A 19,491-nucleotide genomic window follows, 5' to 3' on the forward strand; every position below is an offset into this window, starting at 1 on the left:
TTATTTTTGCATCCCAGCACGGATGCACCGTAAGAATTCTTACAGTGCACCGTAAGAGTAACAGCTAAGATTTATCAAACACACTGAGCTGAGTTTCTCAGGCATTGACTTGTCAATCCCCATAACAACCTAATGAGATAGGTACTATCATTATACCCGGTGACAACAGTGTAAACTGGGGCAACAGAGAGCTCGTTTGCTCAAGTTCATTTGTCAAGTCCACAGATTTAAATTCAGATGATTCCTGGTCTTAACCATAGGACTATTGCCTCTATAAATGCTTACTGAAGACTAAAGAATCAGTGATGGTTCCAAAGTATATGATTTAAGACTTTCCTCATTTAATCTCATCTTCTGAAGGAAGAGGGCTGTCATATACCCGTTCCAGGACTCCAGACACAGAGAGTAACTGAGATGGAAGCGCCAGTCTAAGCACCTACTGCGGCTGGGAAAGGCCCTTTACTCCAGAAGAGGGACTGTGAGAGCGCGCGGATATGGGCACACCCAGGGGAGTAGAACTGGGTCGGAGTAAGGGTCTGGCCACTGACTGGCAAGCTGTGGAGAGAAGAGGTGGTGGTGGTGGTGGTGGTGGTGGTGGTGCGGGGGGGGGGGGTCCATCGTGGGTTCCGGAAGCAGGAAAGGCGAGCAGGTGTGGGATCTAAATTAGGATGAGGGCGGGGAGGGCGCTCCGCTCAGACTGGCACAGCTCGGCCTCCGCCCTCAGCGGAGGACCCTCATCTCGGGCGTCTGTTGGTTCTCAGGCCTGGAGTGGGCTGAGACCCGCCCAGGAACACGGGGAACCGAGGCTCGGACGAGCCCCCTTCAGGTTTTCTGGCCTGAGTTGCTGCGTCCCACTTCAACTCTGGCCTCTTCACAGAAGCGGCTGCACGCTTCGGGGTGAACTCCGGGGTGGGGGCGCTGGGGGGAAAAAGAGCCGGGAGCCCAGAGGGAAGGGCGGGGGAGCCTGGGCCGGAAGGCGTCCCAGGCTCGGCTGGGAGCCGGCGCTCTCTTTCGACGCCACCCGCTGCCCCCGCCCCGGAGCCGGCCGGGACGGCACAACGTCTCCGCCCCCAGCGCACCGCGCACCTCACCTTGAACGCCGCTCCACCCACCGCCATCCTATTGGGCCGGCCGGGCCGAGGCGAGACGGCAATTGGCCGAGGTGGCTCCCGAAGGCCCCGCCCATCTCCCCGCCCCCGTCCCCGTCCGCCGGTACTTTGGACGGCGGCGTGGCGCCCCTCCTCCCCGCCCGGTCCCCGCCCCCTGGAGCAAATGCTGCCGAGCTGCGGCCGTGGGGCAGATGCACGCGCTCGGGCCCTTCTAGCAGGCGCGAGCAGTCGCTGGGCGCGCGAAAGCGAAAGAAGGAAGAGGAAGGGAGGGCGGGGGCGGGGTGTTGAGGAGGGGCGGGAGGAGGAAGAGGAGGAGGTTGGAGCGCGCTCGCGCTTGGCCTCGCGCCCGCGCGAAGGGAGGGGGGAGAGGGGCGCGCGCGCGCACGCTCGCGTTCTCGCTCGCTCCATCCATCCATCCTCCGGTCGCGGCACGCGCGCGCGCTCCGGGCTCGCGCCGCACCCCCCGCCCGGGAGAGGCGGGCTGGAGTGGGGGGCGGGGGGAGGGGCGCGCGGACGGCGCGCGGACTGCGCGCGGGCGGGGTGAGGTGAGGAGGAGGAGGCGGCGACGGGACGAGAAGGGAGGGGAAGGGGCCATGGCCGCCCGGTGAGGCGGCGAGGCGGGGGGGCGGCCCGACCCCCCGGCCCCGGGCCCTGGGCCCCGGGGAGAGGCGAGGACGGACCGACGGACATGGGGCTCCGGAGCAGCCGCCGCCGCCGCCGCCGCCGGAGGACGCGGCCCTGAGAGGCCGCCGGGCCCCGGCGCGGCCCCCCGGGCGGGGTGAGTACGGGACGGAGACGGGGACGGGGGAGGGGCCTGCGGGGGGCGGGGGGCGGGGCCCGAGGCGGGGCTTGGGCCCCCTCCCCCCAGGTCTGGGTCAGCGCCCCTTCCCCTCCCCCCGGGCCGACGCGGAAACGCCCGGCTTCCCCCGGCTTCCCGGCCCGGCCGGGGCCCCCCGCTCTCCCCCTGTCTGGGTCCCCCCTGGGCGGGGCAGGGCCGGCCGGGGAGGGGGCGCGGGGCCTTTGTTAGGGAGCCAGGCCCCAGCCCCCGGGACAATAGAGACACCCTCCCGGACTCCTCTCCCCGGCCGGCCGGGGCTGTCGGCGGGCGGGGAAGAAGAGGGGCCGGGACGCGTCCCACTCTGCCCACTCTCTAGGGGTCGGTCTGTCCCGGACCGGCGCCGGCCTCCGGCGGCTCGGCTCTCCTCCCCCCAGTTGGTATGATGCAGCAGCAGTGCCGCAGGGACGGGGGAAGAGCTGAGGCCCGGCCTCCTACCCTCCCCAGTGCCCCCGGCTCATTTGTCAGTCCCCACCCCACTCTAGGCCGGCAGCTCCTTAAACTCGTACCCACCGTTCAGAGGGGCCCCGGACTGTGGGCGCTGTTTCTGAATCCTTTGGTGGGGATTCCTGGACTTTGGGGCTCTTGGAGAGACTTCCGGGCTGGTCCTGAGGGAGGGAGGGTGGTTATCTAAAAGAAGAACAGGTAAGGGGAGTGCCCACTCTTGGCCTGCCATCCCACCGGACTCTACCTCCTCTTGCTCATGGTGGCCAGAAATGCCCCTTTAGCTCTAGATTTCTGTGGGCTCTGCTCCCCTTCTGTAGTGGCAGGCTTATTTCAAGGGAAGATAGAGTGGGGTGAAGGTTGTAGGGTCCTAGGGCCATTCCTACTTCTGGTAGCAGTACCCCCCCAAGTGGACATCCTGGCTGAAAGCAGAGGTGACTCTGAGGAGAGCCTAGGGAAGGGAGGGGAGTGTATTTAGGAGTCTGTGCAGTTCTTTGCCACACCCTGTGGGTTTGCTTTGAGGCCTTAGAGTTCCTTCTCCTCCCCCTGCTGCATTGCACCATGGGTATCGAAGAGGGGTTTGAGTTTTGGGGACCTGGGGGGAGCTGCTGCCTCCTGTAGACCCAGACTCTGATTGGCAGTAGAGTCCAGGGCCTGAGTTCAGGCTTGGGAAGGACTAGGCCGCCCTTGGGTTTCAGGCCCTGAAGGACCATCCAGACTTAGTGAGCCTAGGCTTTAGGGAGAGGTAGATCCTGATGCCACCATTGAGCTCTGGGCAGCGAGGTGCGGAGGGGAGGTGGCAGTCATCAGAGGTGCCTTGGACTCACACCAACACCCCCACCCCCATGTGTGCAGCCGTGTTGCCGCCCGCTGTGCTATGAGCAGTCAGAGCGCCGTCTCCACAAGAGTTTACAAATGAAAATGGAGGAAATGTCTTTGTCTGGCCTGGATAACAGCAAACTAGAGGTGAGGGCTCCCCCACGTGTGCCTCCAGTTCTTTCTCTTGATGTTTCTTCGTCACTTTATCTGGCATCCACACCAGAGAGGAATTTGGGTAGTCAGCCTTGTTCCTTAAAGGGACTAGCCAGCTAAGAAGGCCCGAGGATCCAGAAGAAGAAAGAACTCGAAGTCAAGATGGGGAAAATGGCAAAGAAGGCATTATTTTTGACCAGGGCGAATTGGCAGGCGATTTGGTTGGTGAGAGTTGCTCTCAGTCCGTGGGACTATGACTCTTGTGACCCTGGATGTTCTCCCCCGGGCCCAGGCCATCGCTCAGGAGATATACGCGGACCTGGTCGAGGATTCTTGTTTGGGATTCTGCTTTGAGGTACACCGGGCTGTCAAGTGTGGCTATTTCTTCCTGGACGACACGGACCCTGATAGCATGAAGGATTTTGGTGAGCTTCAGGGTTGAAGGAGAGCAGTCTAGCCCTGTCCTGGGAGTGCTTGGAGGGTCCTTCTCTGGCAACCGCACCACATGTAGAACGTGGAGCTCCTGTGAGCTTAGGCAGGGGCTTTGAAGAGGCCATGGGGCCACGGGTGGGAACGAGAGGTGAGGGTCCCCTACCCGCCCGCCCTGATCGACACGCCTCTCCTGTCCCCAGAGATCGTGGACCAGCCGGGGTTGGACATCTTTGGACAGGTTTTCAACCAGTGGAAGAGCAAGGAGTGTGTTTGCCCCAATTGCAGCCGCAGCATTGCCGCCTCCCGTTTTGCTCCCCATCTGGAGAAGTGCCTGGGAATGGGTCGGAACAGCAGTCGAATCGCCAACCGCCGGTGAGGGCTTCTCCCCCTGCTAAAACCAGAGCGGCTCGTCTTTTGTAGCCCGTCCCATGGTGTAGCCCCCCAGGGGCATTTGTAGGGCACAGAGGGTGGGTCATGCTTGGCCCCAGATGCTCCACTATACCTGTGTAAGTCGGGGGCAGAGAGGTGGCAGCCTTGACCCTTCCTCTTCCCCTACCCTTGGCAGGATTGCCAATAGCAACAACATGAACAAGTCTGAGAGTGACCAAGAGGATAACGATGACATCAATGACAACGACTGGTCCTATGGCTCAGAGAAGAAAGGTGTTTGGGGATCTGGGGAATTTGGGGGCCACTGGGGTGAGGCGGGCACGCAGGAATTGGGTACGTAACGGTCACAAGTTGTTACCCTGAATGAGGGGGGAGAGTGTAGCTTTGTACTTTCCTTTAGGTGCCCTTAGATTGGGAACTTAAAGTGACCCTGCCTTTTATCGTTTTGTCCTACACAGCCAAGAAGAGGAAATCAGACAAGGTGAGAGCTGGGGCAAGCATGAGGGAGATTTGGGCGAAGGACACATACCCTCCCCTTTGGGTAGGGAGTCCTCGGGTGTCTTGACTCAAGTCTGAGGTCGTTGGGTACCTCTCTGGGTTCTGGGATGAGGGTGTCTGGTGGGCAGGAGGGCAGCAGAGGCCTTGGGGGAAGGTGGGAGGAGGGAATATGGGTAGACGGGCCTCTTACTGATGGGAAGAGTAGGAATTTGAGGATGTTTCTTTGTCAAATCTTTTTTCCTTCCCTGGGTTCTCGGCTCCCCCTTATCGTTACCCTTTCCCCAAAGCTATGGTATCTCCCATTCCAGAACCCCAATTCCCCTCGAAGATCCAAGTCTTTAAAACACAAAAATGGTAAGTGGGGCTGGAACAACAGGAGTGATTCTAGCTATGTCTTCTGGGACTCATTGCTGGAGGGCGGGGTGGGGGGGGGGCGGGGGCGGGCCGGGGTATCGAGGGAGGGCCTGTGATCCTTCTATCACCCCCACTTCCTCTCTGGTTATTTTCAGGGTTCTCTGTCTGTACCTCTGCATCAAACACCCTTCCCCTTCTTTTTTCTTCTTCAGGGGAACTTAGCAATTCGGATCCTTTTAAGGTGAGTAGGGGCTGCCCCTTGTAGGTTCCCTCTCATTGTCCTTGTTGTGAGTTGGGTGGGATTGGACAAGTGGGGATCAGAATGCTGACAGCCAGAAGCACTAGATGGGGTATTTAGGTCTTGCATATTTGTGTTCTTTGTAGGTCCCAACCCCTTACCCCTGTGCAGGTGGGATGGAAGGGATTGTTGGAAAACTGCTGGGCAGTCTTAGGGGCTTCTCACTTAGAAAGGGATGAGAGGGACTGATTCTGCCCCCCACCCCCCATCCTCCCTTCTTTGGCTGCCCCTTCTCTAACCTGTACCTCTGGTTCTTGCCCAGTATAACAACTCAACTGGGATCAGCTACGAGACACTGGGGCCGGAGGAGCTGCGTAGCCTGCTCACCACGGTGAGGGACCAGGGAAGGGGAGGCCCTCGGGAGCGCGCTGAGCCACAGGCAGTGGTTGAGGCCCTGAAAGAGGCTGCTGACATAGCAGTGAGGGCACCTAGGTCTCTCTCTGGAATTAGGTTTCCTGGCCATTGGTCGTCTGGGGCTGTCTGCCGTGTTCACCCTGGGGCCATTTCTGCTTACAGTCTAACGTTGGTACAGAAGAGAATGTCTAGTGTCTAGAGTAGGCTTTCCTCCATCCGTCCTTTCAGCTTATATTCCTCTTCCAGCAATGTGGGGTGATTTCTGAACACACCAAGAAGATGTGCACAAGGTGAGCTCAGAACCTAGGAACAGGGCCAGGGGGCCCTCCTGCACACTCACCCTGGGCACAGGTCGGGAGTACCCCTGGACTTGAGCAGCGGGACGCCCACCCTTCCCCGCCCCTCTTCTAATGGTCAGGCCTTAGGCCACAATCTGGGGGCTCTCCGTTCATCCCTTCCCTGCCTGTGTCCACCCCTCCCACCTCTGCTGAGGGGAGGGGCTTCACCTGTATTCCTCAGACCCTTCCTGCCTTGTCAGGGTCTGATAATTCTCTCCCCACCAGGTCCCTGCGCTGCCCCCAGCACACGGATGAGCAGCGGCGAGCCGTGCGGATTTATTTCCTTGGACCCTCAGCGTGAGTGACCCTCCAGGAAAGGTGGTGGGTTGTGGAGGATAAGGATGATGATTGGTATCCCTGAAGCCCTTCTCTGGCCTCTTCCCTTTCCAGCGTCCTTCCAGAGGTCGAGAGTTCCCTGGATAATGACAGCTTTGACATGACTGACAGCCAGGCCCTGATCAGCCGGCTTCAGTGGGATGGCTCCTCTGATCTCTCACCCTCTGATTCAGGTTCCTCCAAGACGAGTGAGAATCAGGGATGGGGTCTAGGTAGGTGATACAGCTGGGCCCCAGGGGCTCTCTGCCCGAAGCCGAGGAGGGGGAGCACCTTGCGTTCCCCTGCCACGACCCTCCCCTCAACCCTCGCGCCTCTTTCTCTTCAGGTACCAACAGCTCCGAGTCACGGAAAACCAAGAAAAAGAAATCCCATCTGAGCCTGGTAGGGACTGCCTCTGGCCTGGGCTCCAACAAGAAGAAAAAGCCAAAGCCTCCGGCACCCCCGACGCCCAGCATCTACGACGACATCAACTGACTTGGGTGCAAGGGATAGCCTTTGGCTGAGCAGAGCCCTCCCTCCCGACCCCCACCCAGGTGGCATAGCCTGGCAAATGGACGGCTGCTGGGGGTTTGGGCTTGGGAAGTTTGGTGGGCCAGGCAGGCAGAGGATCCAATTATGCACCCCTGGGGGGTGTCAGGGTCTTCTGCGCCGGAGCACGAGCCCTCGGCGTGCAGGACTCAGACCTGGACATATTATGCCTTGGACATAAGTTCGGTGGGGAGGCGGTTTTCCTATTTATTCTGTGAGTTACTGGATGTCCAGCTAGGCCAGGGGCCTGACCTGGGCACTGTGCCAGGGCACTGCCGCCCCCCACCCCAGGAACTGGACTAAGCCCTGCTGAGGAGCATCGTGGCTACCCGGGAGGCGGTGGGTTGGAAGCTGAGCCTGGAGGGGGCCTCCCCCAGCTGCCCTCAGCAATGTGAATGGGTCCGGTGCTTGGAGCTGAGGAGCAGGGCTGGGCGTGTCCTGTCTGTGTGCAGAAGAAGCCTATCAAACGCCCCCATCCCAGGGGTAGGCAGGCACAGCGAGCTGTCTGCTGAGGTAGGCGTCCAGAACTGCCGCCGCCTTCCCTGCCCCTCACAGGGGCAGCCCTTTCCCCTCAGTCCCCATGGGCCTCCTTGGCAGCAGGAGCTGTCCTTTTGTTGTTGGGTGCCAGGAAAGGGCCTCCAGCCTCTACAGCTTCAAGGGCAGGGGGAGGGTAGGAAGAGGGAGCTGTGTATCAAAATGACTCCCCCCCCTACCTCTCCTCCCTGACCCAGGGCTGGCGAGGAGTGGGGCCCCAAGGTGAGAGGGAACGGTGCTGCTTTATTTGAAATGTTTTCTTACCTCATTCCCTGCCCCAGGAAGGGGCCCAGCCTCACCCTCCTGGGGTGGCCCCATGTTGCTCCTGCCTACCCTGCCCCACTGCCCTACCAGGGCAGCCCAAGTTCCCAACTGCTGCTTGCCACCCCCTCTTTCACCTTGACCAGCTCCAGTTCCTCTCTCGATGCTCCTGCCTCTGAAGCCTGCCCTGTTTCCCCTTCCTTAGCCGCTTTTAAGTTATTTATTCTGTACTTGTGGTTTGGGGCTCTGAGGAAAATCCTGATCTTTTACTTCTCCCCCCTTGCTAGGAGTGGGGCAGGAAGAGAGGGTGGTCTCTATGCTCTGGGCTGTCAGTGGAGGGGGAAGGGGTGCCATGCCCAGACAGTGCCCCTCTGTGGGACTGTGGTGCCAGTGTGCCCACCTGCCTGGTCTACATCCTGAAGAGATGTATCGTCCCACCTCCACACGGGCACCATCGCTCTCAGGAGCCGAGCTGGAGGACTGCAGTCTGGGCAGGGAGCAGAGCTGACTGACACAGGGATGGAGTTGACCCTGAGCCATGTTCTCTGGCACTTGCAGGACGTGTCCCCTGTCCTCCTCCCAGGAGGAGCCATCCCACATTTGGGTAGCTAGTACCCAGGACTGGTTGGACTGATTTGGGTTAGGGACCCTAGAGGGTTAAGGGAACAACAGAGATAGGGCTGTAGTACCCTGTCTGGAACCCCAATCTCCCCCTGGGGTGGCTCTGATTGTGGCTGACGCCTGGTTACAGACTGGTTTTTAACCCAAGAATTGTTGATTATTTTTTAAAAAGCCAAATTTTGGCAGGAGTTAGAATAAATCCTGGGGCCTGGGCTCCTCTGTTCTCGCTCTTCCACAGCCTTCTCCCTCTAAGGGGAAGCCAGAGGGAAAGGAGGATCTCAGCCAGCCTCCAGCCTGCTCCCAAATGAAGACTTGGGAGTAGGTTGAAGGTGAAGGGAGGAAGGCCGCGGGCCACTCTTCCTTCTGAGAGGCAGCTGCAGCTCAGGCCCTAATACACCCTTTCACCTCTGGCCTCTCCCTTTCCCCCTTCTGGTTGGAGGAGGGAGAAGTGGGAAGTAGTTTGGGAACTGGTTTGTCCACATCCACTTCCCCATTGTTCCCTGGCCCGCTCTCAGGGCAGAGCCCCCTGCCCAGGCTGGGTAAGAGATGGGCTTGGTCCAGCAGAGACCCTGAGGGAGCAAACCCCTTTCCTTCCGGGGAGAGTGTGCCCCCCCTACCATGTAGTTGAACAGGGGCTAGGAGCTCCCCACTCCCTTCCCTCTAACAGCAGGCTGTGTGGGTTTCAATTCCCATCCTTCCCACCCCGGCTAGGTGTCGTCCACCCTGTATTCTATCATGTGTCTGAGTGTGTGTGGGGGGGTTCTGTACTAATTTCCATGGCCGGTGGCTTTTCCTTCCATGCATCACTCCCCCCCGCATGCCCAGGGGCCACCCGCCTGGCATTACCGCATGCTGGGGTCATTGGGGGAGGGGGGTGGGGCTCACGCTGTCCTGTGGTCTTGAGATTTTTATTTTTGCATATGTAATCCATCCTGTACAGGTAGCTAACTTTGTAAACGCTGTGTATTCCCCCTGCCCCCATGGCTGCTGGTGTAAATAAACTGCATCTCCCGTTGGTAGCCCGGCCTACCCACCCTCATTCCCATGTTGCTGGGGGCAGAGCAGCGGCATTCTCTTAATGTCACAGGAGACTCCACGGCCACAAAATGGAACTTTATTCAGTCACGGATACTGGCCCTCCATCCAAGAGCCCCAGAGGCAAGGGCCTGGGGCCCAGTGCTCCATACCCAGAGCTCGTCCTTGGAGCTGGGCAGAGTAGGACACTGGCTGAGGGCCAGAGCTGCCTCTTGCTTACAGCCTTAGGCCTAGGGTAGCAGCAGCTGTGGCCCGGCCTCTCCCAATGCTGGGGGCTTGGCTTTGTGCCCCAATCCCCTTCCTGACTGAGCTCTATAAGGGACTATTTTTTTAAGAAAAGAATATAAGCAAAGTGCTTTGAAAAAAAGAACACTGGAAACCATCCAGAACACAGAGAACACCCTATTCCTGCTATGGGGTGGAGGGAGAAGGTAGAGGTGGCCAGGTGCCTACAGGGAAGGCTGACACAAACTTCACTCCTGCCCATGTGATTTCAGTCTCAAAAGATGGATATTCCACTAGGGAACCGAAAGATACTCCAGGCTCCCTATAGAAGTATGCTGGGGCCATGCTGAGCTGCCCTGACAGGCAGCGCTGGGGGCTGAGGAGCAGACATGCAGGATAATGTAAAGAGCTAGGGCCACAGCTGGGAGGGAATCCTCAGAGCCCAGGCTCCCCACTGAGCTGGAACACCAGCTCAGCTCTGAACTTCAGGATCTTAAAAGTGAAAGAAGATGACATTCTCATTTCTACCTGAGTTGTGCTTGCACAGAGGGGATGTCTGTACCCTCGTGGACGTGAAGCGGAGGCCCCATGCCTGCCTCCTGGGTCCTATGGAGGGGGACCCACCACATCCTTTCCACGCTTCCCTCCCAGGCCCTTGGGCCCAGCTCTGGCCAGGAAAGGGGGGAGGCCATAAAGGAGGAAGACCACGCCTTTCATTTTCTCCCTACGGTCCTTATCGTCCATACATCCCAAATACTAGGAAGCTGAAGAAGACAGTGACCCCCACCAGGGAGACAGTGGCAGGTGCTGTGAAGAACTGGCGGTAATTGATACGGAAGTACCAGACCACACCCAACAGCACCACAAACACAGGCACCATGAGGCTACCCACACTGACGCCGAGGCTGGGCGGCTCAGTGGCTGAAGAGGGGGCCAGGGAGGCCGAGGGGCCTGGAACAGCTGACCCAGGGGGTGAGCGGTGACAGTGAATCACACAGTTGTCGGTAATGTTCAGAGAACGCAGTGTGCGGGCTGGGTCCTGCAGCAGGCGGCCCTGGTAGATCAGTTTCATCTGGCTTTCTTGTCCAGGGAAGTATTTACTGTAAGGATGAGAAAGATAGAAGGAAAGACAGAGGGCAAGGAATGAGAAGGCCGAAAGGCCTGGACCAACAAAGCAAGGCACTGGGGGGAAACTGCAGGGTGGCTTTCTAAGGAAGTATTCCCCCACCCGCCTTGTAAGGGCTGCCTGCACCTGACGCTTCCCTGCTGCTCCCACGTCTGTATCAGCCTCCTCCGAGAAGACCAAGGGCTGGGGGCATGGGGTACAAGCAGCCTCCCACTTCCCAGCCCACTTACCTCTTCAGAGCACCCACAGTATCCTCTGGCCTGGCCACAGCCAGCTCCTCGGTGTCATTGAGGAATTTGAGCCGCACATTGATGAGGCAGGTGCTATCCTCAGATCTCTGGGGCACCTCTGGACCGCTGCTCCCCGGGCCCGCTTGTCTTTTGGGCAGGCCTTGGATGTCAAGCAGGTGCTCAAGGCTGGGCTCAATACCACCCCCAGCTCCGGGTTCCCCTGTGGAGTCTCCCCCACCTTCGCCAGCCTCTTCAGCCTTCTCATCATTACCCTCTGATGGATGCGGGAGTTCGGTTGGCTCTGGGGTGCCTTGGCCCGCCACCAGATGGTCCACATGCCCCAGGTGGAGGACGGATGTGTCGCCAGCTGACACAATAGTGCCCAGGAGCTGGTTGCTACCGCTGTCGGCTACGTAGGTAGAGAGCCAAGCTAGGACCAAGGCTAGAATCAGCACCGCCACACCTGCCACCACAGTCACCTCATTACCCACACCCTCAATAAGGGTGACATCAGAGAGCTCCATGGCCTGGCTGCTGACTGGGTCCACACTGCAGGAACAAAGGGGGAGAGCATCAGCAGGGCATGAGGGGTTGCAACCGGGTTTCCTGTTTGTTTAGGCTCTAACTGACCCAGCCCTGAAAGAAAATGGAGTTCAGTGTCCTGTAGAGACACAAACCTTCCGAACTCTGGACCCCCAATCTACAGCTAAGGACTTACCCCTTGCCTCTACTGTGAAATGCTGGCTTTCAGGTTCCACGCCCTTCCTCTCTCACATTCCAACCCCCCAGTAAGCATGGATCATCAGGAAAACCTTACAGCTTTGTTGCTGCTACTGCTACTGTTCGTTGCTTTTTTGGCAGGTGGGGAAAACATTTGCTTCTTTGAGCCCTGAGTTTCTCTAGGATTTTTATCTATTGGTAAAGCAACTATGCCTCCCCCCCCCCCCCGAGATGCCTCTAAGGTGGCTTCAGAGAAACCAAAAAAGCCCGGAATATTTTATTTGGGGCCCCTTTGGAGGCATAGTGCAGCCACTCTTGCCAGATTGTGTCATTTGAACTCAGTCTCATTCATGGTCATGGATCTAGGTCCAGATGTCAAGAGCCAAAGAAAATTAATTTATCGAAAGCAAAGTCAGACCACCCCAAAGGGACAGCTCTGTAGGGGCCATCAACAGACACTATGCAGCGGACATTGTGTCTGCCTCCTCCGAAATTCTTCTGGCAGCAAAGCAGAACAGACACCAGAAGCACCACCCTCCTGGGTCACTGCAGGCTCACAAATGCAAAACCACTACCTGCATGGAACTGATTCGGACAAGATTCCAAAATGGCTCTCACAATCCATATCGCAATCTCCCCCCTTGTCCTGTGTTCTCCCTCGGCAGTTTCTTAGAAAGGTAGGAAGAATATCTGCTTGCTCCTTGGAGTACCTACTCTTTCCCTTGGAGAATCTGCTGCTTTCGAAGCTGTCCCTGGGCAAATCCAGTCTGATGATTATCATTACCAGACTATTCTCACAGCACCTATAAAACTTCATTATACTTATCTACCAGTCCACCTCTCTACTAGACTCCCGGAAGATAAGGTTCACATGGATTTCTCTATGTACCATAGTGCCCAGCATAACCCCACAGTAGCTGCTCAAAGAATACTGCGGAACATATCAACATTTGAATACTTTTCACATCCTTATTTAGTACATGGGCCCTGGAATCAGGGAAAAAAAAAAAAACAAACAAACCCCAAGCTAACTATAACCCCCTCTGCCTCTTACTAGCTCTGTAACCTCAAACAATTTTCTCAGAGCCTCAGCTTTCTCATCAGTAAAATGGGGTTAAAAATAGTACCTACCTCATAAGGTTGTTTTGAAGATGACGGGAAATCATCGAAGCAAAATACTTAGCTCAGTGCCTGGCACATTGCAATTGTTCAGTAAACAAACAGTAGCAGTTATTTATCACTCCCACAACTAACCCCTAATGGTAAGAAGGTTAACGTCATTAACCCTGATTTAAAGAAAAGGAAACTGCGGCGAACAGAGGCAAAAACGACTGGCACAGGCACAGGGAACTTTCGAGGGGAGGGCCTGGTTAGGACCCCAGGTCTCCCTCCTCAGAGGCCTTTGCTCACTCCTCAACCCGTGAGCGACCCTGACGGCGCGGTGAGGAGGGGTCCCCGATCCTGCCTTTTCTGACGCGAAGGCTCCGCGTTTGGGCAGTCCTATTCCCGCGGCGCTGGAGAGGAGTCCGTGGGTCCACCCAAGCCGAAAGGCTGCCTAGTTCCGGCCGCCGTGGCCAAACCCGCTTCTTCCAGCCCGCGACGGGTAGAGTCACTTGAGGGGTTCACAAACCATCCACACCCCTCACACTTCGGGGCGGGGCCGGGAGATTGGGGGCGGGGCTTGAGTACGCAGGGGAACATGGGAAATTAAAGGGGATCTGGACCGGTACTGTGCCTGGATAAGGAAGGAGATCCTCACCTGAAACGTCCAGACTAAGTGTTTTGACTTCGCCTAGACGGCCCGTGGACTCACCTTTCTGTAGGGGCCGGGGGAGGGGCTGGCTAGCCCTGATTCTGTCCAGGGTCCGGTCTCTTCCGGCTTCTCCCGGAAGCTGTTAGAACCAGAGACAGGAAGTTCCGCCTCCGCGCCTTGCACTGATGACGACAAGCTACGTAAAGCGGGCTGACGTAAACGTATTCTTTAAATAAAAGGGACAGGTTTCTCAGCGGAAGGAGGGGCGGAGTTATTGTTGGCGGGATCCTGGCCCTCCCGGGGCAGGGCCACGCCTGGTGGGCGGGGCCTAAGGAGCCCATGGGTAAGGGGCGGGGCCAGGAGGGAGTTAGGGGAGGTGCTTGGGCAAGGGTTGTGGCTTCGCGTCTGGATGTCCGAGCGGGCTGGCACCGCTGGGTACACCAGAGCGGCGCTTTCCTCTTCGCAGCCTTTTTCTTCCGGCCTTGCTCCCAGCCTCCCGGGCTGATTGGATTTATGACTGCTCTGCAACGCGCACTGAGCTCCGGGTTAGCGGAATCAGCCGGGACTGGTCTTTCTCATCTCAAAGAGTTCAACTCAGGGCTAGTCGAGATGACAGACAAGGAGACAATTTAGTCACCAGCCGGTGCTCCGAGAATGCGGCCCCAGGTAGTGTGGAAGCTTGGTAAATAAGGCAAGAAAGCATTTCAAAAGAAGGCACAGATTCATTGCAGGCTTAGGACACAGGAAAAGCAGGAGCCCCAAGAAAGACAGGGAAAAAAGGTTCAGCTTACAAGAATTTATCCGGATTTTTTAAATTAAAATTTGTTCTAAAGACGTTCTGGGGTTTTTGCTGTTGTTTTCCGGTGAACTATTGATTGAAGTGTAAATAATGCTGACGAGCAAACTCAAAAGCGAAGAGCTCGTTAGTTTTCACCAACTGAACACATGGGTGGAAACAGGACTCAGATCAAGAAATAGAAAATGAGGGCTTCCCTGGTGGCACAGTGGTTAAGAATCTGTCTGCCAATGCAGGGGACACGGATTCGAACCCTGGTCCAGGAAGGTGCCTCTTGCCGTGTAGCAACTAAGCCCGTGAGCCACAACTACTGAGCCTGTGCTCTAGAGCCCACGAGCGACAACTACTGAGCCCACGTGCCACAACTACTGAGCCTGTTCTCTAGAGCCCACGAGCGACAACTACTGAGCCCGCGTGCCACAACTACAGAAGCCCGTGCGCCTAGAGCCCGTGCTCCCCAACAAGAGAAGTCACTGCAATGAGAAGCCCGCGCACCGCAACAAAGAGTAGCCCCCGCTCGCCACAACTAGAGAAAGCCCGTGCGCAGCAACAAAGACCCAACGCAGCCAAAAATAAAGAAAGAAATAGAAAATGACCCCAGAACTGCCCTTCAGTCCTCTTCGCCACTAACTTCCAAAGAGTAGTCACTACTATCATTTCTGTCACCATAGTTTTCTGTTTTTGTATTTTGTATAAGTGGAATCAAACAGTATGTACTCTTTGGTGTCCGGCTTCTTTTTTTTTTTTTCAGTCTTTTCTTATTGTGGTAAAATATACATGAAATTTACCATTTTAACCATTTTTAAGTGGCTAATTCAGTGGCATTAATTCACAATGTTGTGCACCCATCATCACTATCCATTTCCTTTATTTATCCATTTCCTTTCCCTCCTCCCCCCTTTATTTCTACTTCCTGTCTCTATGAATTTGCCTATTCTAGGTATCTCATGTAAGTGGGATCATACAATATTTGTCCTTTTTTGTCTGGTTTATTTCACTTAGCATGTTTTCAAGGATCATCCATGTTGTAGACCATATCATTTCATTCCTTTTTAAGGCTGAGTAATATTCCATTGTATGTATATACCACATTTTCTTTATCCATTTATCTATCAGTGGACATTTGTGTTGTTTCCACCTTTGGGGTATTATAAATAATGTTGCTGTGAGCACTGATGTACAAGTATCTGTTTGAGTCCCTGCTTTCAATTCTTTTGTCTGACTTCTTTTGATCAACATTATGTTTGTGAGATAAAAGTTACTGTTTCAATTTCTGCATAAATGTACCTTTTGGATTTAAAGTTTAGTGTTTTTATTGTGATGAACACAGGAGAAGGCAGGGCATCATAGTACAGTTAAAGAAAATTTTGAAGAATGAGTACAGATTTACCAAGTGAAGTTCCAAATAGAACAGCAGGCTCGAGGGCTCTCAATAAATATTTGAGGGAATGAAAAAGCACTGAGTTGAACCACTGTTAATGCTTTTGAGAGTTTATTGTATGCCAGTTACTGTGCTAAGCACTTCATATACATTTTCTCATGGAGCCCTATCAAGTACCTCATATTGTATCCACTTTACAGATTTGGAAACTGAGGCTCAGAGAGACTAAATAATTGTCCAAGTTATGCAGTTAGTGGTACAGCTAAAGTTATCCAGTTCTCCCTCCCTCTCTCTCTCCCCCTCTCTATGTATGTGTGTGTGTATGTATTATATATATATATATAATATATATATAAAATATAATCTTATTGTCAATATTTGTTCCCTTACTATTTTCACTTAGCTATTACCATAAAGCATTTCACATGTTGGTGAATATTTTTGTAGCATCAGAGCACAGTTTTAAATAGCTGCTCAACAGTATTACCTTCCACGCTGCACTACACTTTTTTAAATTAATCATCTCACTTGGATAGACACTTAGATTGTTTTCAGTACTTTGTTTTTAAACCGCATTTTAATAAACATCTTTATGACAGTTATTTGTACACAGCCATGATTTTTTTTTCCCCCTAGGGTAAATTCCAGGAACTGGAATTACTGGGTCAAAGGATGTTCACATTTTTAAGATTTTTGATACACGGTGCCACATTGTCCTCTAGAACGTTGTACCTATTTTCATCACCATCAGCAGTGTGAAGAGCACCCCTTACTGTTCTCTTCCCAAAAAACAGGGTAGAGGCTAGAGAGGAACAGGGAATATTTGGTGGGGGGGCTGCGGCTTGAGAGATGTGAGACTCCTGAAGATGTTTATAAGCCAAGAGGAAAGAGCAGAGGAGAAGGGGAGAAGTGAAGATAAATGCAATCTGAGAAGGGAATAAATGACTGAGCAGTGGCCTCTGGAGCCAGGGAGGGCTGGGCCCATATCTGGGCTTGCCCTGCAGAGGATGTGGGAAATCTGGCTTGCCCCTGCCACAGGTACCCGATCCATCCATCTGGGGTTAGGAACATACACTCTGTGTTCCCAAGGCTGCATGGACTGACTTCTACCATAACGTTTACCACACTACACGTCGTTTTTCATTTTTCTGTCTTACCAAATTCTTTGAAGGAAGGAACTGTGTTTTGTTTGTTTTTATTCCAGTATTCCCAAAGTCTATCCAATGCCTGCATGCAGCGAGTACTTGATAAAAATTTATTAAATGAATGATAGATGCATTCAGAGAAGTTGGGGGAAGAGATAGGGAATTTGAGAGAGTTGTCTTCTGGCCAGAGGTGAAGTCTTTTTTTTTTTTAAATTGAGATATAGCTGATTTACAATATTATATGTTTCAGGTGTACAACATAGTGACTCACAATTTTTATTTTATTATTTTTTTTATTTTTGGCTGCTTTGGGTCTTCATTGCTGGGCGCAGGCTTTGTCTAGTTGCAGTGAGCGGGGGCTACACTTTGTTCAGTGCACAGGCTTCTCAGTGCAGTGGCTTCTCTTGTTGCGGAGCACGAGCTCTAGGCGTGCAGGCTTCAGTAGTTGCAGCACGCAGGCTCAGTAGTTGTGGCATGCGGGCTCAGTAGTTGTGGCTCACAGGGGCTCTAGAGCACAGGCTAAGTAGCTGTGGCTCGCAGGCTTTAGAGCGCAGGCTCAGTAGTTGTGGCACACGGGCTTAGTTGCTCCGCAGCATGTGGGATCTTCCCGGACCAGGGCTCGAACCCATGTCCCCTGCATTGGCAGGCGGATTCTTAACCACTGCACCAGCAGGGAAGCCCCAATTCACAATTTTTAAAGGTTATATTCCATTTATAGTTACTATAAAATATTGGCTATATCCCTGTGCTGTACAATATATCCTTGTAGCTTTTTTATTTTATACCCAGACGTTTGTACCTCTTAATCCCCTACCCCTATCTCCCCCCTCCCGCCTCCCCTCTTCCCACTGGTGACCACTAGTTTGTTCTCTATATCTGTGAGTCTGTTTCTTTTTTGCTATATTCACTAGTTTGTTTTATTTTTTAGATTCCACATATAAACGATATCATACAGTATTTGTCTTTTTCTGACTTATTTCACTAAGCATAATACCCTCCAAGTCCATCCATGTTATTGCAAATGACAAAATTTCATTCTTTTTTACGGCTGAATAGTATTCAATTGTATACATGTACAATTGAATATATATATCTGTACAATTGAATATTCAGTTGTGTATATATACGATTGAATATATATATACACAATTGAATACTATATATATATGTGTATATATATATATATATCACATTTTCTTTATCCATTCATTTATTGATGGACACAGGTTGCTTCCATATCTCGGCTATTGTAAATAATGTTGCTATGAACACTGGGGTGCATGTATCCTCTTGAATTAGTGTTTTCCTTTTCTTTGGATATATACCCAGGAGTGGAATTGCTGGATCATATGGCAGTTCTATATTTAATTTTGAGGACCCTCCATACTGTTTCCCACAGCTGCAGCACCAATTTACATTCCCACCAACAGTGCACAAGGGTTCCCTTTTCTCCACACCCTCAGCAACATTTATTATTTTGATCTTTTTGATGATGGCCATTCTGACAGGTGTGAGGTGATACCTCACTGCAGTTTTGATTCACATTTCTCTGATTATTAATGATGTTGAGCATCTTTTCATGTGCCTGTTGGCCATCTGTATGTCTTCTTTGGAAAAATGTCTATTCAGGTCTTCTGCCCATTTTTTAATCAGGTTGTTTCTTTTTTTTTTTTTTTGATGTTGAGTTGTATGAGCTGTTTATATATTTTGGATATTAACTCCTTATCGGTCGTAATCATTTGCAAATATTTTCTCCCATTCAGTAGCTTGTCTTTTCGTTTTGTCAATGGTTTCCTTTTCTGTGCAAAAGCTTTTAAGTTTAGTTAGCTCTCCAGAGGTGAAGTCTTAAGATAGCCATGGCAGTGAGGAAAATGGATAGAAGGGAAGAAGGAAGAATTGGCTGGGGATGAGGATATGCTTGGAATATCCTTGGAATGCTCAGCAGCTGGGATGAAGGGGTGGAAAAAGTGGAGGTTGAGTCTGACAAGGATGCGTTTTGTGAGTGTGTACAGCAAAGGACAGGATGCAGTTAAGGGTGTTTTGAAAGAGGGGCTTTCAGGGTTAGGTTTTTGAGGGTGGAGGAATTATGAGAGAAAGAGAGAGGACAGAAAGAAGCCTGCAGTTGGGACTATATCACTGCCCAAAGCTGGTCTCTTACATATAATAATAATTTAAAATTAACAGAGGATTTTAAGGGATCTTAGCTCCCTATCTGTTTATGTTTCCTAAACTATTGAACTTGGGTATTTTTATACCTTTATGTGCAATTATGATGGCTATAGAGTGGTGAATGTATCTGTAAATCCTGGACGTTGCCTTAACTAAATGTTTATAGTAAATCCGTCCTGTAAAAAATCAAAAAGTGCTCCTTCCCTAACCGCTAGATGCTGTTTCATGTTTGCCTATTTGCTAGGCAAAAAGGTGTCTGTTCCTTTAATTTGCATTCATTGGATTACTAGTGAGTTTTTGCACATCTGTCATGTTCCGTCAACCACCTTGTAAATTAATAGTTTAGGCCTTTTGCCTTTTCTTCCCTTCAATTTTTTTTTTTTTTTAATTTCACAAGGATCCATGGGGACACCCCTTTGTAAAAAATTCAAATGCAAACCATAAAAAGCCCCACTGGCACAGTCCCTCTCCCCTCCCCAGAGGGGAATATTTGGGAACCTGCCTTCCAGGCCCTTTTTTATTCATCTCTAATCATGGGGCTTGGTTTTGTTTGCTGTACATGTTGTATTCCAACCTTGGTAACAGTCTTGGTAATCTTTCCAAGGCG

The 19,491-nt window shown here is 53.0% G+C and overlaps 2 protein-coding genes and 1 long non-coding RNA gene across 5 annotated transcripts; 1 reads left to right on the forward strand and 2 right to left on the reverse strand.

Annotated features, from left to right (window-relative positions):
- Positions 1–854: 854 nt before the first annotated feature.
- Positions 855–2,714, reverse strand: LOC133080952 (uncharacterized). The gene is made up of 3 exons (XR_009698642.1): positions 2,636–2,714; positions 2,458–2,552; positions 855–918 (listed from the first exon to the last, which is right to left on the reverse strand). It is a non-coding gene; the product is annotated as an uncharacterized LOC133080952 (long non-coding RNA).
- ATXN7L3 (ataxin 7 like 3) lies at positions 1,675–9,323 on the forward strand. Of its 2 annotated transcripts, none has more exons than XM_061177134.1 (13): positions 1,675–1,887; positions 3,244–3,354; positions 3,653–3,785; positions 3,993–4,164; positions 4,358–4,455; positions 4,641–4,663; positions 4,968–5,034; positions 5,247–5,275; positions 5,595–5,663; positions 5,933–5,976; positions 6,250–6,321; positions 6,415–6,572; positions 6,686–9,323. In XM_061177134.1, the coding sequence occupies exons 2-13, from the start codon at positions 3,304–3,306 to the stop codon at positions 6,832–6,834; spliced, it is 1,065 nt and encodes a 354-aa protein (XP_061033117.1). In that variant the 5' UTR covers positions 1,675–1,887; positions 3,244–3,303; the 3' UTR covers positions 6,835–9,323. The 2 variants fall into 2 exon arrangements, with proteins under 2 accessions (XP_061033117.1, XP_061033118.1); XM_061177135.1 differs by having other exon boundaries at positions 4,989–5,034.
- Positions 9,324–9,401: 78 nt separating this feature from the next.
- TMUB2 (transmembrane and ubiquitin like domain containing 2) lies at positions 9,402–13,551 on the reverse strand. Of its 2 annotated transcripts, none has more exons than XM_061177137.1 (3): positions 13,454–13,551; positions 10,921–11,469; positions 9,402–10,664 (listed from the first exon to the last, which is right to left on the reverse strand). In XM_061177137.1, exons 2-3 carry the CDS (start codon positions 11,442–11,444, stop codon positions 10,298–10,300), a joined length of 891 nt encoding a protein of 296 aa, XP_061033120.1. In that variant the 5' UTR covers positions 11,445–11,469; positions 13,454–13,551; the 3' UTR covers positions 9,402–10,297. The 2 variants fall into 2 exon arrangements, with proteins under 2 accessions (XP_061033120.1, XP_061033119.1); XM_061177136.1 differs by lacking the exon at positions 13,454–13,551 and adding an exon at positions 12,772–13,407.
- Positions 13,552–19,491: the final 5,940 nt, after the last annotated feature.

This window comes from Eubalaena glacialis, chromosome 19 (genome assembly GCF_028564815.1).
Source record: "Eubalaena glacialis isolate mEubGla1 chromosome 19, mEubGla1.1.hap2.+ XY, whole genome shotgun sequence".
Lineage (NCBI taxonomy): Eukaryota > Metazoa > Chordata > Mammalia > Artiodactyla > Balaenidae > Eubalaena > Eubalaena glacialis.